The sequence below is a fragment of the Monodon monoceros genome, unplaced genomic scaffold, assembly GCF_005190385.1.
Source record: "Monodon monoceros isolate NGI ecotype Baffin Bay Population unplaced genomic scaffold, NGI_Narwhal_1 Super_Scaffold_22, whole genome shotgun sequence".
Taxonomy (NCBI): Eukaryota; Metazoa; Chordata; class Mammalia; order Artiodactyla; family Monodontidae; genus Monodon; species Monodon monoceros.
This window is the reverse complement of record NW_021703779.1, coordinates 32,087,543-32,104,064: the sequence shown is the minus strand read 5'-3', so window position 1 is coordinate 32,104,064 and position 16,522 is coordinate 32,087,543. Positions and strand designations below refer to the sequence as shown.

At 35.8% G+C, this 16,522-nt stretch overlaps 1 protein-coding gene across 1 annotated transcript in view; it reads right to left on the bottom strand.

Moving 5' to 3' along the window:
* CFAP47 (cilia and flagella associated protein 47) overlaps positions 1-16,522 on the bottom strand; it is a 489,073-nt gene that overhangs the window by 387,127 nt on the left and 85,424 nt on the right. The window contains 3 exon segments of the mRNA XM_029240167.1: positions 8,581-8,675; positions 12,995-13,139; positions 16,364-16,441. Of these exon segments, the coding sequence (XP_029096000.1) occupies positions 8,581-8,675; positions 12,995-13,139; positions 16,364-16,441 (318 nt within the window).

The following is a 16,522-nucleotide window of genomic DNA, read 5'->3' as shown; positions in this document are numbered from 1 at the left end:
GGGTAAAGCACTGCTTAGAGGGAAATCTATAGCTGTAAAACCTATACAAAAAATTAAGAGGGCTTCCCTGGTGGCACAGTGGTTGAGAGTCTGCCTGCCGATGCAGGGGACACGCATTCGTGCCCCAGTCCGGGAGGATCCCACATGCTGCAGAGCGGCTGGGCCCGTGGGCCATGGCCGCTGATCCTGCGCGTCCGGAGCCTGTGCTCCGCAACGGAAGAGGCCACAACAGTGACAGGCCCGTGCACCGCAAAAAAAAAAAAAAATTAAGAAAAATCTCAAATCAATACCTTCTACCTTAAAAAACAAGAAAAAAGAAAAGTAAACTAAACTCAAAGAAAGCAGAAGGAAGTAAATAATAAATAAAGTGAAAATGAACAAAATCAAAAACAGTATAGAAAATCAACCAAAAGCTGAATCTTAAAAATACCAACAAAATGGACAAACCTTTAGATAGTCTAGGATGAAAGGTGAGATAATTTAATAAAATCAGAAATGAAATAGGCAACTTTACTACCTACCTTACTGAAATAAAAATAGTAAGAGAACACCATGAATAACTGTATGCCACTGAATTAGATAACCTAGACAAAATTTCTCAGGAAGAAATAGAAAATTTGATCACCTTTACCCATGAAGTGGGGAGAAGGTGGTCAAAAGGTACAAACTTCCAGTTACAAGATAAATAAGTCCTGGTGATGTAATATACAGCAGGGTGACTCTAGTTAATGATACTGTATTGTATACTTGAAAGCTGCTAAGAAAGCACATCTTAAATGTTCCCATCACAAGGAAAAATACTGTAACTATATGTGGTGATGAATGTTAACTAAACTTACTGTGGTAATCATTTCACTATATATATTTCTAATCATTATGCTATACACCTAAAACTAATGCATGTTATATGTCAATTATATCTCAATAAAAAAAAGAAACATGGAGGGACTTCTGTGTCAGTCCAGTGGGTAAGACACCGCACTCCCAATACAGGGGGCCTGGGTTCGATCCCTAGTCAGGGAACTAGATCCCGCATGCATGCCACAATTAAGAAGTCTGCATGGCGCAACTAAGAGTCCACATGCCGCAACTAAGAAGCTTGCAAGCCGCAACGAAGATCCTGAGGGCCACAACACCTGGCACTGCCTGCCTAAATAAATAAATAAAATTATTAGGAAAAAGAAAGAAAATACTAGTCTCATAATTATAGGTCTCATTAAAAAAGAAAGAAAGAAAGAAAGAAACATGGAAACTCACCTGGAAGAAGTATAGAGAAAACTATTAAAATATAGATGAAGCTGGGGGGTGGGGGAGTAGGGAAGAACTATTGGCCTTAGTTTACTCAAGGGAAGTCAGAGTACTAATTCTAGCAAAACAGAAAGTTCCCAAGAGAGAAAATATAAATACTAAAGGAACATCAGGTCATATCAGAATGAGTAATAGGAAATTAAACCAACATTCATTGGGCTCCATCCAAAGCAGGACATTAGACAGAAGAAACTCATGTGAAATCTATATAAAATCTAAGAGGCAATACTGACAAAGAAAGAATTGAGAAATGAGAAAGCAGAAGAACTCTCCTTTTGTTGCAGATGCTATAAATTTTTACTATGAGAAATATACGCAAAACTTGAAAACAGAAAAGGCTACCCATGATTTGACCTGACACAGAAATGCTATTCATGTTTAAGGACTGGGATGACAGATACACTGTATCAAGTAATAAAATCATGCCACTTTCAATGATATAGATTTGGTTTTTTGAGTTGTCTTGTTCAGATGTGTATCTTTTTAATTCAATATAGTATTTCCCAATATTCTACAAAATCCTGACAATTTCTGTCAATTTCTTTTCTTTCTTTCCATTTTATTATGGGTTATATTTTATTAGTTTCTACAAATACCCTTGTATATGTAATTAAAGGCTTAAGCATATGGTAATTATCCCCCAACCAAACTTAATCCCAGAAGAAACAAACTGTGACTGCAAATTTCCCCCCTATGGATATGCAAAGTGGAACAGAAAAAAAGGGACTATATAAAAATGGTCATTGACATTTTGATGATGGCAACCTTATGAAACTGAAGATTCTGAATGCTAATGACTAGAAGGAAAGTAATAAGCCTCAAAGAAAGGATATGAAAATTTTGTGTCTATAGGCTAAAGAAATATATACTATTCTTCATCATGTTTGGATTCCTAAGATGGCATCATGACAAGCCAGGAGGCTGAGGACATAACATTTATGGTCTAAGCTCTGCAGATCACCAGCAGCTAGCCTTGACAAGTCCCCTGGCCTCACTGTGCACTGGCTTCTACAATTGGAAAAAGGAGAAAAATCTAAGGTCTCAATGCCTGTCTTATTGGATTCATATGGAAATTAAGTGACATTGGATATTAGGGCACTTTACAAACTCTAAGTACTATATAATTATCAACTAAAGGATTGTTATTATAGTTTTAAATATAAAATTTAAATAGATCTAGTAGATTGAATTAGTAATTTAGAAAACATGACAAAGCAAAGCCTGAGATCAGATGACTTCAATGATGAAATAGATCACTAATTTAAAGAAGAATTAACACAATTCTTTCAAAAACAGAAGAGGAGAAAACACTTCTCAACTCACTCTAAGAAGTCAGTATTACCCTGATACTAAAACCAGACAAAGACAGTTGAAGAAAACTATAGACCAATATTCCTTATGAACAGGGATGCAAAACTCCTCAAGAAAACACTAGGAAACTAAATCTAGAAACATATAAAAAGGATTATACTCCATGATCAAGGGAGACTTATCCCAGGAATGTAAGGTTGATTTAACATACAAAAATCAATCAATATAATGTACCACATTAATAGAATAATGGGCAAAATCATGTGATCATCAAACTGCATGCAAAAAAATTTTTGCCAAAATGCAACCTTCTTTCATGATCAAAATACTCAAACTAGGAATAGAAGGGAACTTTCTCAACCTGATAAAGGGAATCAACAAAACATTTTTTAAAATAACACTGCTAACATCATATTTAAAAGTGAAAGACATATGCTTTCCTCCTAAGATGAGGAACAAGACAAAGATCTTTGCTCTTGCTACTTCTATTCAACATTGTACTGAAGATTCTAGAAATCAGGCAGTGAAACAAGTAAAAGGCAACCAAATTGGAAAGGAAGAAATAAAATGCTCTATTTGCAGATGGCATGTTCTTGTACATAGGAAATTCTAAGGAATCTACTAACAAACCATAAGAACTAATGTATAAGTTCAATGTGGTTGCAGAAAAACTAGATCAATGTTTAAAATCAATTGTTTTTCTACACACTTGAAATGAATAATCTGAAAATAAAATTAAGAGAACAATTCCATTTACAAGAGCATCAAAAATAATTATTTAGAAATAAATTTAATAAGGAAAGAGGAAATTTGTACACTGACAACTACAAAACATTGTTGAAAAAATTAAGAAAGATTTAAATAAATGGAAAAACATCCTATGTTCATGGATTAGAAGACTTAATATTGTTAACATGGCACTACTCCCCAAATTGATCTAAAGATTCTTCATAATCCTTATCAAAATCCCACCCAGACTTTTTGCAGTAATTGACAAGGTCAGCCTAAAATTCATATGGAAATGCATGGGACACAAAGTAGTCAAAAATACTACTGGAGAACAAAATTGGTGGACTCACATTTTCCAATTATAAAAACTACAAAGTTATCATAATCAAGACGTTGTGTTATTGGAATAAGGACAGACATATAGATCAATGGAACATAATTGAATGTCCAGCAATAAACTTTTGTATTTATGTTTAATTGATTTTAGACAGGAGTGTGAAGGCAATTTAATGTGGTAAAATAATATTTTCAAAAAATGGTCCTGGGACAAATGGACATCACATGCAAAAGAATGAAACTGGACTCATATCACACATACACAAAAAATAATTCAAAATGGATTACAGACCTACATGTAAAAGTTAATACTCTAAATAAAACTCTTAGAAACAAATATAGAAATCTCATGACTTGAGTTAGGTAATAGCTTCCTAGATATGATACCAAAAAGCACAAGTGACAAATGAAAAAGAGATACATGGGACTTTTGTCACATGTGTCTTTTATATTAGCAGATGATAATACCCAGTGCGAAGACAATGTGAAGAAAATACAGCTTGGTGCCACATTAGGATGTAAGCTTTCTACTATAATCCTAAAGTCAAGAATAATGCAGGAGGGGGCTTCCCTGGTGGCGCAGTAGTTGAGAGTCCACCTGCCGATGCAGGGGACACGGGTTCGTGCCCTGGTCCGGGAAGATCCCACATGCTGTGGAGCGGCTGGGCCCATGAGCCGTGGCCACTGGGCCTGCGCGTCGGGAGCCTGTGCTCCGCAAAGGGAGAGGCCACAGCAGTGAGAGGCCCGTGTACCGCAAAAAACAAAAAAAAGAAAAAAAAAAAGAATAATGCAGGATACCTAGTAGGTGCCCAATAAACATTTGTTGAATGATGATGATTGATGGAAATACAAACTGATACAAGTTTGGTGGTGACAATGTGGATATATGTACCAATAATTAAAAAGCACATAACCTTTCCTCACCAATTCCAATTCTAAATATCCAAAAGAAACAACAGAACAAGTCCTCAGAAATGAACATGCCAGTTTATTCACTGCACTTTCACTCATCGAATACTTATTGTCTGATATGTGCCAAAAAATATATTAATGCTACAAATATAATGTTGAACTATATATCATACTGTTTTCTTCCTTTGAATAATAATATGATTGATGACATACAGATATCTGACTAGATTAAGAAACGACATCTATCCTGGGTTAAAACGTGTGTTAAATTAGTATGTGAAAGATATTTCCCAACATGGCCTTAAAGCATATTGCTTCATAGGAAATTAGGAATAAGCCAAGAAAAATAATTGATCTTGTTCTAGAAATTCTAAACAAGGTAGTATGATAAGAAAAAAGTGGTAAAAATTATCATTATTAAAATGGAAGAGACAAATATTTGCAATCTATTGTTTTGTTTTGTTTTTGGTTTTTTGCGGTACGCGGGCCTCTCACTGTTGTGGTCTCTCCCGTTGCGGAGCACAGGCTCCAGACGCGCAGGCTTAGCGGCCATGGCTCACGGGCCTAGCCGCTCTACAGCATGTGGGATCTTCCCAGACCGGGGCACGAACCCGTGTCCCCTGCATCGGCAGGCGGACTCTCAACCACTGCGCCACCAGGGAAGCCCTGCAATCTATTACAGTATTCCTAAAAAAAATCTAAAATAAATTGAAGGATAATTTAAAGTAACTGATGCTTAAAGTAAGATAAACAGTTTTACACCTCATCAACATAATTTATTTTCAAAATATTGATATGAGAGCATAAAAATAATAAAACCCAATCATTTACACTGCACAAAACAGCATAGAAAAATTATTTCAAAATATTTCAAACTTTTGCTGAGCAGTATAAAATGCTTTAATAACATAAACGGCATATCTTTTTTCTGAATATGAAGCTCAATTTTATACAGAAACCACTTCTCTCTAAATTTTTTATTAATTTAATGCAACACAAACCAAAATTACCATAGAAGTTTTAGCTATAAACTCAAGAAAAAGATTCTAAAGTTCATCAAGAAAAATGGCCAAGGGGCTTCCCTGGTGGTGCAGTGGTTGAGAATCTGCCTGCCAATGCAGGGGACACAGGTTCGAGCCCTGGTCTGGGAGGATCCCACGTGTCGCAGAGCAACTGGACCCGTGAGCCACAACTACTGAGCCTGCGTGTCTGGAGCTTGTGCTCCGCAGCAAGAGAGGCTGCGACAGTGAGAGGCCCGCGCACCATGATGAAGAGTGGCCCCCACTCGCCACAACTAGAGAAAGCCCACGTGCAGAAATGAAGACCCAACATAGCCAAAAATAAATAAATAAATAAAATTTAAAAGAAAAATGGCCAATGGTATTTTAAAAGGAAAAGAATATAGTTATCCTACCAGAGAATTAAAAGAATTTTAATAGTACCAACCAGGCCAAATTGTTAGCAAATAAATCATTACTGTTGTATGGTGGCTTGTTATGCAAGAAGAATCAAAGAATTTTAAGTGCAATTTAAAATTCACCTTTCACCTCTGAGGTTGGCAGAATATTACATACACATACATATATAATGGATGCAACCTAGTTGTACAAAGAAAGACGACAGTAAGCAACATTTTACACTGTTACTAGTGGCTAATACTACTGGTATAACCTTTTTGAAGAGCAATTTGACAACACATATCAATAGCCTAAAATATGTGCACAGAGTTTGACTCAATTATTCTACTTCTAGGATGATATAATGAACGCCTATAATGTGAAAACAAACAGTTATTTACAAGGATGTTTCTTACAGAATCATTTATAGAGTCAAAAAATGGAAAAATCTTAAGTGTACAGTAAGAAGGATTAGTTTAATAACTGTAACATAGTATAGCCATAAAATATTATCCCTAAAAAATTAAATTGCATTTAGAATACTTAATGACACAAAAAGCAATTGATAACATTTAAATTAATATACTCAGCAAAAAAAATGCAGGTTAAAAATGTTCATAAAGTATTATTTCATTATAATTATAGACATAGAAATATAAGTATAGAGATAGAAGGAGAAAAAACAAAGATACCCCAAAATATAAACAGAGGTCATTGTTATGTATTAGGATTTATTTTGTATTCTTTCGTTCTGCTTTTCTAAACTTCCCATTTAATTTTGACAAGAGACTTTAATAATCAGGAGGAGAATATCACTGATATGCAAGATTGAAATATAAGATGATGCTGAGAAAACCTGCAAATCGTTAGGATATGTGGGAGTTGAGTAGGCTTTGAAAGCTATTAAAATACTGTAAAAATTAAAAAGATAAACATCCTCTGAATCTCTTCAAATAACTTGTTAATTATGCTTTTCTCTGAATTAGAAAGACAAGTCACAGATTGTATTATTCAACAAATAATTGTAATACCTTGACAATATTTCATGCACTTCAAAATCCTTTGCTGAAAAGATAAAAGGAAAATGTAGATAATGTGTATTTTGTTATTATCTGATAGCCCAAATTAGGCCAAAGGAAACTATTCCTAAAATGACTTTCAAAAAAAGCAAAGATGTTCTCTCTCTTCTGGATAACCCTGCTAAAGAGTATCTATCTAAATGTCACTGGTTCATGAATGTAGATGAATAATTATTACACAGTAAACCTGTAGAAATCAAATATAGTATGGTATACATCTTAATTATTACACACTAAACCTGTAGAAATCAAATATAGTATGGTATACATCTTAATGTTGTATAATACAACTTAATGTTGTATATAAAATTAAAATTTTTCATTTTCTTTAATATCGGAAGAGTAACCTTTGATATCTCATCCACTATGATTGTCAAAAACTAGAACAGACAAAAGAGTGAACTCTGTAGACATTATCATTCCATGTGAACCATATGTGCACAAAACCCACAAAATACATCCCAGCTAATGTACTGCACCTAAGAAGGCAAAATTAATCTTTAGCATTTTCTTAAATCTGAATGTGTCCTTAAATTTTCTTGACTTTTTCCTCCTGAAAGCTAAATAACAGCTATTATTGTTCCTAAAATAAGATTTTAATCTCAGTAAACTCTGTAGTTTAGTAACATTACTAAAAAATGGATTATTAAAGATGTACTTTGTTAGCATTCAATACACCTTCTTGTTGTGTTTTAATTCCTTTCCTTTAATTGATTCTATCCTACACCTACTGGGTACAAGGCATCATGCTAGTTATGCTGGAATATAAAAAAATGTTTTGACATAAGAGTTTCATACTCTAATTGCCATATAGCAGTTTGATTCTTGTTTGGGAGGATGCAGCGACATGTCTTTCCATATAATAGGTAGCAAGACGCTCTCTCTTTGGCACTTCTATTGCCTTCAAAGCAAAAGCATATCAGAGATTGCCCCTGAAATTTTGCCAGTGGTATCCCTTCCTCCTGGGCACATTCTAGGAAAGGTTTTTTTCTTTGATTTTCTTTGTTTGTTGTTTTCGTTGGTGTTTTTAAATCACCAAACATCGAGGGACACTACCCAAGAACCAGTGTTATAGCAACCCCTCTTAAATCTTCACAGCATGTCTTTGGTGATTTCAGGTGATGATTCTAAGAACATCAAGCATACCCCACTCAAATATAAGTAGAAAGCACATGCTGGCTCAAATATAAGTGATTTTGGGGTTAGCCTCAACTTTCCTCTCCTTCACAACATGTCATATCTTGAATTTTCTAGAGAGCATAACTGAGACCACAAGACCACGAAGGCTCCTTGTGTGTGCCCTCTGCACCTCTTGAGATACACTGCAAGCATGAAGCCAGACACCTCCGCGATCATTTTACTGAATTAAAGGGTATACCCAGACATGCTCACAAGTAGAAAAAGACCCACTACAAAAAGAACTTAGGTGATCTTCAATAGCTTCTTAGTTAGGATTACCTTAACTCCACAACTCTCCAGTAATGTGAGTAATAGAAAGCTTAACTTACTTCTTTGGGAGAAAATGCTAGGCCACACTCCAGAGATGTCTCTCTCTCTAACTCCAAGGAATATATGTCAGGAAATGCAGTGTCTGTGAATTCCCCTATAAGAGCAGAAAAAGGACACTTTTTTTTTTTTTAAGCCAGATACATATCTATGATGCTATTGTTAAATGTGGAAATGAAACTTTGAGAAACCTCATCAAAATGTTCACAACAATCAAAAAACAGTCGCTAAAACATCTGTGCGGGGCTGCATAAGGTTGCTAGGTTAAGGAATCACTCTTAATGCCAAGATGCTAATCAGCAAAACTGGTATCCAAAAATGGAACCAATATATATTCAATCAGCAAAACAGAGAGGATAAACCTATTTTTTAAAATCTCCAAAGTTCAAGAATGATATCACAGTCATATTCAGATGAATATAAAAAGGTATAAAGGTCAAGATCAAATAACTGACTGAATCTCAGGTCTGAGAAAATTGAGACTCCCTCTCCAGTGAAGATGGAACAGGGAGAATCCGGACCTCCTCTGATGCCTTACAGAGTTCACAAAGAAGATAAACACAATTTCGTACAAGAAAACTTTTCAACAAAATGGTATCACTCCAGATACAAAGGAATTGGGTGGAGATACAGAAACAACTGTCAAATAGTAACACAAACTTCAGGGTCAAAAATTATAACCACTTAAATAAACTTCTAAAATAAGTTCCTGAAAGATCAAATGTTAGCTACAATAGAACCTCTGCCCTCATCTAAACAATTCTAAAATTCCTTTTTTCTCCCTAAAGTTTTCTGATTAATCCAAGGAATGATAATAATTTCAATTACCCTGGCTCAAAATAAACTTAAATAACTCATTTCATTCTCCTTCACCCTACTCAATTTCTCTCAACTTGATGTATGATATAAAAACCATTAAACAAATGAACAAAAAGGATCCATTAAGTGTTTATTAACACAAACATGTTTGTGGTGTGGGAAAAAATACATATATTATACAGCAAAGAATATCCACCTAGAATGGCTATATATCTCGAATACATAAAATATAATAAAAATAGATATTCTTAAATATATTTGAAGTATATATAAACATATAGATTGTGAAATGCAATAATCCAAGACAGCATCAATAAATATTTCTTGAGCACCTATAATGTGCAGAGAACTATGTCAGACAACTCTAGCAGAAAACAAAAATTGGAACCATAGTCCTTGACCTCATGGAGCTCACAGTATAGTAAGGGAGACAAACAAGTACAAAGCTCTTTTTGATACAAGGTACAATTTGGTTAGTGCTATAATAAAACTCACCTAATGTCCTAAAGGAGCAAAGGCAAAAAAAATAATTTCAACCGACTGGATAGGGGTACGAATGGGGCTAATGATTCATAGGATGCAGGAGGTTGATGCTAATTTATAAAAGAGGGTGGAATCTCAGGCAGCAGGGACAGAAGAGGAGGAACTAGCCTAGGAGGAGGGAAGCCCAGTGCCAGAGGAAATGTGTAACACAATCTGGTTGCAGTAGAGACAGCTGATGGAGGCTACAATGGGAGAGGTGACTGGAAAGAAAAGGTGGCATCATAGCTAAATAGATCTCAGTATTTCCTCCCCCTTAAGTCATTCTTGTCCTGAAACGATAATGTGAAAAACCAAGTCTAATTTGTCACAGAAGGACATTTATGTTTTAACATACTCATAATAATAAAATACATTTTCAGGACATTTTAAGTATAAACTTTATTGCAAATTGTTAATAATTGTTAAGATCAACTTATATACATCCTAGACTGTGTCAGCAGCCTGCTGTTGAGAACCACTGCTACTGGTAACAGGAAACCAACAAAGCTTTTCAAGCAGAGGGCAGATGGGATAAGATCTTTGAAGGAGATCACTCTCTGGTATAGGTATGAGGATAAAGGCTTGGAGGCAAGGAAAGCATTTTAAAAGATGATCCAGTGACCTAGAAGGAAGCTTGAGCTAGGGCTAAGGCAGAACTGTGGAAAGAAATGCATCTTGCCGAGTAGCTCTGCAGAATAACCAGGAAGGGCCTGTGGTCCATTAACAAGGTGCATGAATGCATATGAGGCAGTCAGAGTAAAGTGTTAATGCAACTAAAGTTTCAACATCCAGATTTTCCAAAAAAGAATATAAATCTCATATGGATTTCCAACTGCCTACTGTTATGATTCCTGGGCTATTCCACAGTCCCCTCAAACACAGCATGCTTGCCTAGATCTATTCCTTTCCTCACATTATATCAACTATGAATAGTCCCTCCCATCACATACGTCTTAGAGTCAAAAACTGGGAGCGATCAAAGACTTCCTCCTCTTCCTTAATACTGATGTCCGCTTGGTAACCACATCGAAGCATTTCTAATTTCTCAGCACCTCTGTACTCTCCTCCTTCCTGTCCCTGGTATCAATGTCTGAGCTCAGGCTCTCATCACTTCTCCCCTGTATGGCCACCATACCTAACTGATCCCCCGTCTCTGTTTTTGCCCCTCCCATACCCACCTTTTCCCCCAGCCCATTTTCAACTTTGCTCCAAAAGGAAAATTAGTGAAGGGCAAGCCTACTCATACCATTGCCTGGATATCAATCCTTTAATTGTGCTGCCTAACCTCTAGGATAAATGTCCAGAAAAAACTATTAGTTACCTGGGTCTCACTTGCCCCTCTATACTCTAGATAGTCCAAACTACTTGCCACATTGACTCATTTCTAGGCCTTTACTTGCATTCTTTCATATCACCTTCTCTGTTTCTCTCCTTATTCTTCTAAATTCAGATTAGGCATCAACTTCTCCAAGAAATCTTTCCTGTTGGTGATTCTCAGCTAGTTTCCCTTAGCATATGCTTCCTTAGCACCAGGTACTGACCTGTCTTGTAGCATCCACATGCTATATGGTAATAACCCAATTCTTTTTTTTTTTTCGCGGTACACGGGCCTCTCACTGTTGTGGCCTCTCCCGTTGCGGAGCACAGGCTCCGGACGCGCAGGCTCAGCGGCCATGGCTCACGGGCCCAGCCGCTCCGCAGCATGTGGGATCTTCCCGGGCCGGGGCACGAACCTGTGTCCCCTGCATCGGCAGGCGGACTCTCAACCACTGCACCACCAGGGAAGCCCCTAACCCAATTCTTTGTCTCTCTCTCCTACTGTTATATAGGTGGTCTCCATTTATCATTTAGATCCAATAGCCATCTTTCTCTGCTCTCCTCTGTCCTGACCTCTACAGGCTGATTCATCTAGGTCCCTTGCTCTGTCTCTGATTTGGTTCAACCACAGGGAAATGTCAGCAAGATATCAGAGAGTAGGAGGTATTTATGCCCTCACGTCTTCCCTGCCTTGGCTGCAATTCTGGCAAGGACAGTATTTTTTTTTTTTTTTTTACAGTTATAGCTTTTATTAGATGGCCCCTCTTTCAGAGTTTCACCACTCACAGGGCTTCAATAATATCTTGCCTCCTCTTGCTCCTTCCAGCCTAGAGGTAGAAGCAGCTTCCATCCCTTGTCAGTTTTTTTTAACCTGGCTCCCAGGTCCATACATAATTCCTTCACTAAATCATCTTCAGTTAAATGCTTTGAGTCATCTGTTTACTACTAAGACCCTGACTGATAAACTTACTGTTAACTTTTGGAGAACAAGTAAGATGTCTTATTATCTTTAGACATTCAAAGTCTAGTATCTGGCCTATAATTGGTATTCAACAAATATGTACTGAAGAAGAAATGACTAAACCAATGGTTGCCAAACATTTTTCTGTAAGGGTTTAGACAGTAACTATTTTAGGCTTTGCAAGCCATAAGGTTTCTGTCACAACTATTCAACCCTGCCATTATAGCATGAAAGCATCCAGAAACAATATACAAACAAATGAGTGTAACTGCGTTCTAATAAAACCTTTATAAAAAAACAGGTGTCAGGCCAGATTTGGCCCATAGACTTTAGTTTGCCAACACCTGGAGTAAACAAATGAAATACATTTATAAAAGTGCATTTTTTTCAAACTTAATTTAACATAAAGATACCTAATATATAGGTAAACACAGAGAGATAATTCTCCAAAACATTCACCTGAAATTCTTAAGCAATTAAAACTAGCAATTAATAATTTTATTTTCATTTATAGTATATACTTATGTATAACATACTTAACCTACTATATTATATCAATTAATAAGCACAGTTATATGTCATGCATTATCAAAGTCTTCTGATATATATACATGTATTTCTAGAAATAGAACCATTATGGTTTATAGGATATAAGAAAAATATGCATTGAGTCATAAGTCAAAAATACTTAAGAATAATTGCCCTTGACTTACAGTATTTGCTTAACATTATTCCTTAGAGCAAACTTAAAACTGTTTTACTTTTACAATAATATCATAATGGTATAAAATATATACCTGATTTGTCTTTAAAATCCATAGAAAAACCTTCAAAGTCTTCCAGATTAAACTCTACTCTGGCACGTGTTGTACCTTTGCTTTCTACTAAAAATGGAATAATCTGGGTAGCGCCAACATAGGTGCCACTGAAGTTAAATACATCCTAAAACATAAAAAAATAAATCATAATTAGAAGGTAGAGTAACAATTTATGAAAATAATGTAAACGAAAAATTACATTGCAAAACAGTAGATCTTAAAAGTCCTCATTATGAGAAAAAAATTGGTATGTCTGGTGACCAATGATAATTAGACTTACCATGGTGACCATTTCACAATATATACAAATATTGAATCATTATATTGTACACCTGAAACTAACATGTTATATGTCAATTATACCTCAATAAAAAATTATACTCATGTTTATCAAGGACATTATTACAGCAGTATTCTATACAAATTAGTTACATTTTCCTTCTTCCCCCTCCCTCCTACATGTAATCAGTTACCAAATCCCATTAATTCTGACTCCTTCACCTCTTAACTTTATTGTAATTGTATAAAGTTAGTAACTCATCACTTTTTTTTTTTTTTTTTTTTTTTCTGTACGCGGGCCTCTCACTGTTGTGGCCTCTCCCGTTGTGGAGCACAGGCTCCGGAAACGCAGGCTCAGCGGCCATGGCTCACGGGCCCAGCTGCTCTGCAGCATGTGGGATCTTCCCGGACCGGGGCACAAACCGCGTCCCCTGCACCGGCAGGTGGCCTCTCAACCACTGCGCCACCAGGGAAGCCCAGTAACTCATCACTTTTCATTTCATTGCTAGATTTGACTTTCTCCAATTCTCCCCTCCACATCTAAGTCACAATTAAACTAATTAAAAATCTGACCACATCATTTCCTGTCTTAAAATTTGATGATTCTCCTCTACAGGAGATCTACAGGACAATGTCAAGTTTGTTAGCAGGGCTCATAAAGTTCACCATGACCTTCCCCTGCCTCATGTTCCAGCCTTACCTAGCTCCACTCTCACCCCTATGACTTCATATTTCAGCAAGCTGTATGACTTGTCATTTCCAACCAGTACCTGGCACTTCTCCCTTCTGTGTCTTTATCAAGGTGTCTCTTCTGTCAGAAGGCCCTTCTCTAACTTGTAATTGCCTGATAAAATACTATGCATCCTTCAAATACCAGTTGGATAAGCCACAGTTAATTACAGTATGATCGGGACTACTTCTGTTCCTTATGTTTATTCACATTATGACATCATAATGTCCGTTTATTTGTCTATTTATGTCTCTTCTAGTGGACCTTAAGTCTCATTCATTTTTACATCTCTAGCACCTATCTGACATCTAGCTTAAATACATAAGGAATGTTTACTGAATGTATCTTAATTTTAGCTTATATGCCAGGCATGTGTACCCCACAAAACTCTGCAGGATTCCTCTTCTGGTAGAGTAACTATATATACTCTACAGTTCCTTAGTAAAAGAATCACATACACCATTAAAAGAGAAAGAGGCAACAGTATCCTAATGCTGAGAAAAACATGGCATTAAGGTCAACTGTCCACTATTTGCTTCACTTAAAATATCAACCCAGTTCTACAGGTGAAATTTGTGAAATCCAAAACAGGTAGTGAAAGTTTGATGCTTCGTATGCAAAAAATCACTCCTCTTATCCCATTTCTGGTCTTTCCCATAGGTTAATTTGGATAAAATTTCCTAATTGTTATTAAGACACACAGTCAATGCCACACAGTTATTAGATATATTGCTAACAATATCTGGTAATACTAGAATATTGTTTTTAAAAGGTAACTGGGCAGCAATGTTTAAAAATTCAACATAATTAAGAAATATTGATAAATATATATTAAAGTCCTATAAATTACTCAGTTATACCATAACATGCAAAGCCTGCCACAAATATCTTAGGACGAGGAAATGCAGTATTTAAAGTCTCCATCTTTGTCTAACATTGTTCAAGGAGGGACACCATATCAACTGAAAAAAAGCACTCTGGATACTACAGGAATCACCACTGTCTTGGACAAGCTAGCTTAGTATCCATCAGTCTATCTGGACTTACCATGCCTTCAACACTGAATAAAAGAAAGGTTAGAAAATTGTAACTTAAAGCCTAGAATTGTGGTGATGCCGTTAAAGTGCAGACTAGTGGTAAGGCCCTACCTGAGGCAACCAGCAGCCTCATCGATTTCTACTCAATTTAGTTCAGCACCAGAATGGTACTAGGTACTGGGGATAGAAAAACAAAAGGGCAGATAACCTGAAAATAATATGACAATTGCTACAATGGAGATGTTCCCAGAGTTTAAGATGTTTGTGACATCTAATAAATGTCACAAGAGAGGGGAATATGGGCTTGCTTTGAAGGATCAGGGAAAGATTCTTTAGGTAGGTAAGACCAGATCTAACTCTGAAAGCTTGGACAGAAAAAAAAAAAAAAAAAAAAGCATGTATGTGCACTCTATCAACTGTAGAACAAAATTTCATTTGGGTACAGAACAATAATTCAAAAAATAAATTTGATTATAGTTCAGAAAATGTAAATCAAGACCACAGTGAGGTATTTTACACTCAATAGATTGGCAAACATTGTGTCTTATAATACAACTTATGGAGCAACAGAATGTGGATCAATGGAAACTTGAGAAGAAAATATGGAAATTATCCTGTGAAGTCAAATATGTACATTATCTGCATCTCAGCAACTCCATTCCTAAAGAAACTATTTCATAAGTACCTTAGAAGATATGTACATGAATGTTCATAGCTATAGTATTTGTAATACCAAAAAAACAGACACTAATTGGATGGACAATGGAATGAGTCTACAAATTACAGTATGTCTACATAATGAACTATTAAGCAGCAGGGAAAATGAATAACATACAGCTACACATAACCTAGATGAAGTTTAAAAACATGATATTCAATTAAAAGTAACCCACCAAAGATAATATATCTTTGTTATAAAGCTCAGAAATGAACAAACTAAATAATGAACCGTAAGGAATTCATACATATGTGGTAACCTAATTAGAAAAAGTAAAGGGAGAACAATGACAAAATTCAGGAAAGTAGTTATCTCTTAAGACGGGTAGGATCATGATGAAGCCTACAGATAATTTAACGGTACTGGTACTGTTCTGCTACTTAAGTTCCGTGGTGAATTCTTAAACTTTCATTAATTGGCTTAATACTCTGCTTCATCACTTATATTTATATTACATATATTAATTTCTATGTGAAAAATTACTACATAATAAAAAAATTTTAACCTAAATGGGCTGACTAGGGACACATAAATAAAAATCACCACACTCATAAATTGATTATACAAATAGGTAACATACTCACAGGATTGATTTCAACATCAGCAATCTCAATAGATCCACCAGTCCTAAGGTCTATGTCTTTTGCACGGTGAATAGCAATCTATTTAGGAAAAACATAAAACTCTGTAGAAACCACACTAAAATATACTCATATACTGCTGAAGTATTACCTGGCATTTAT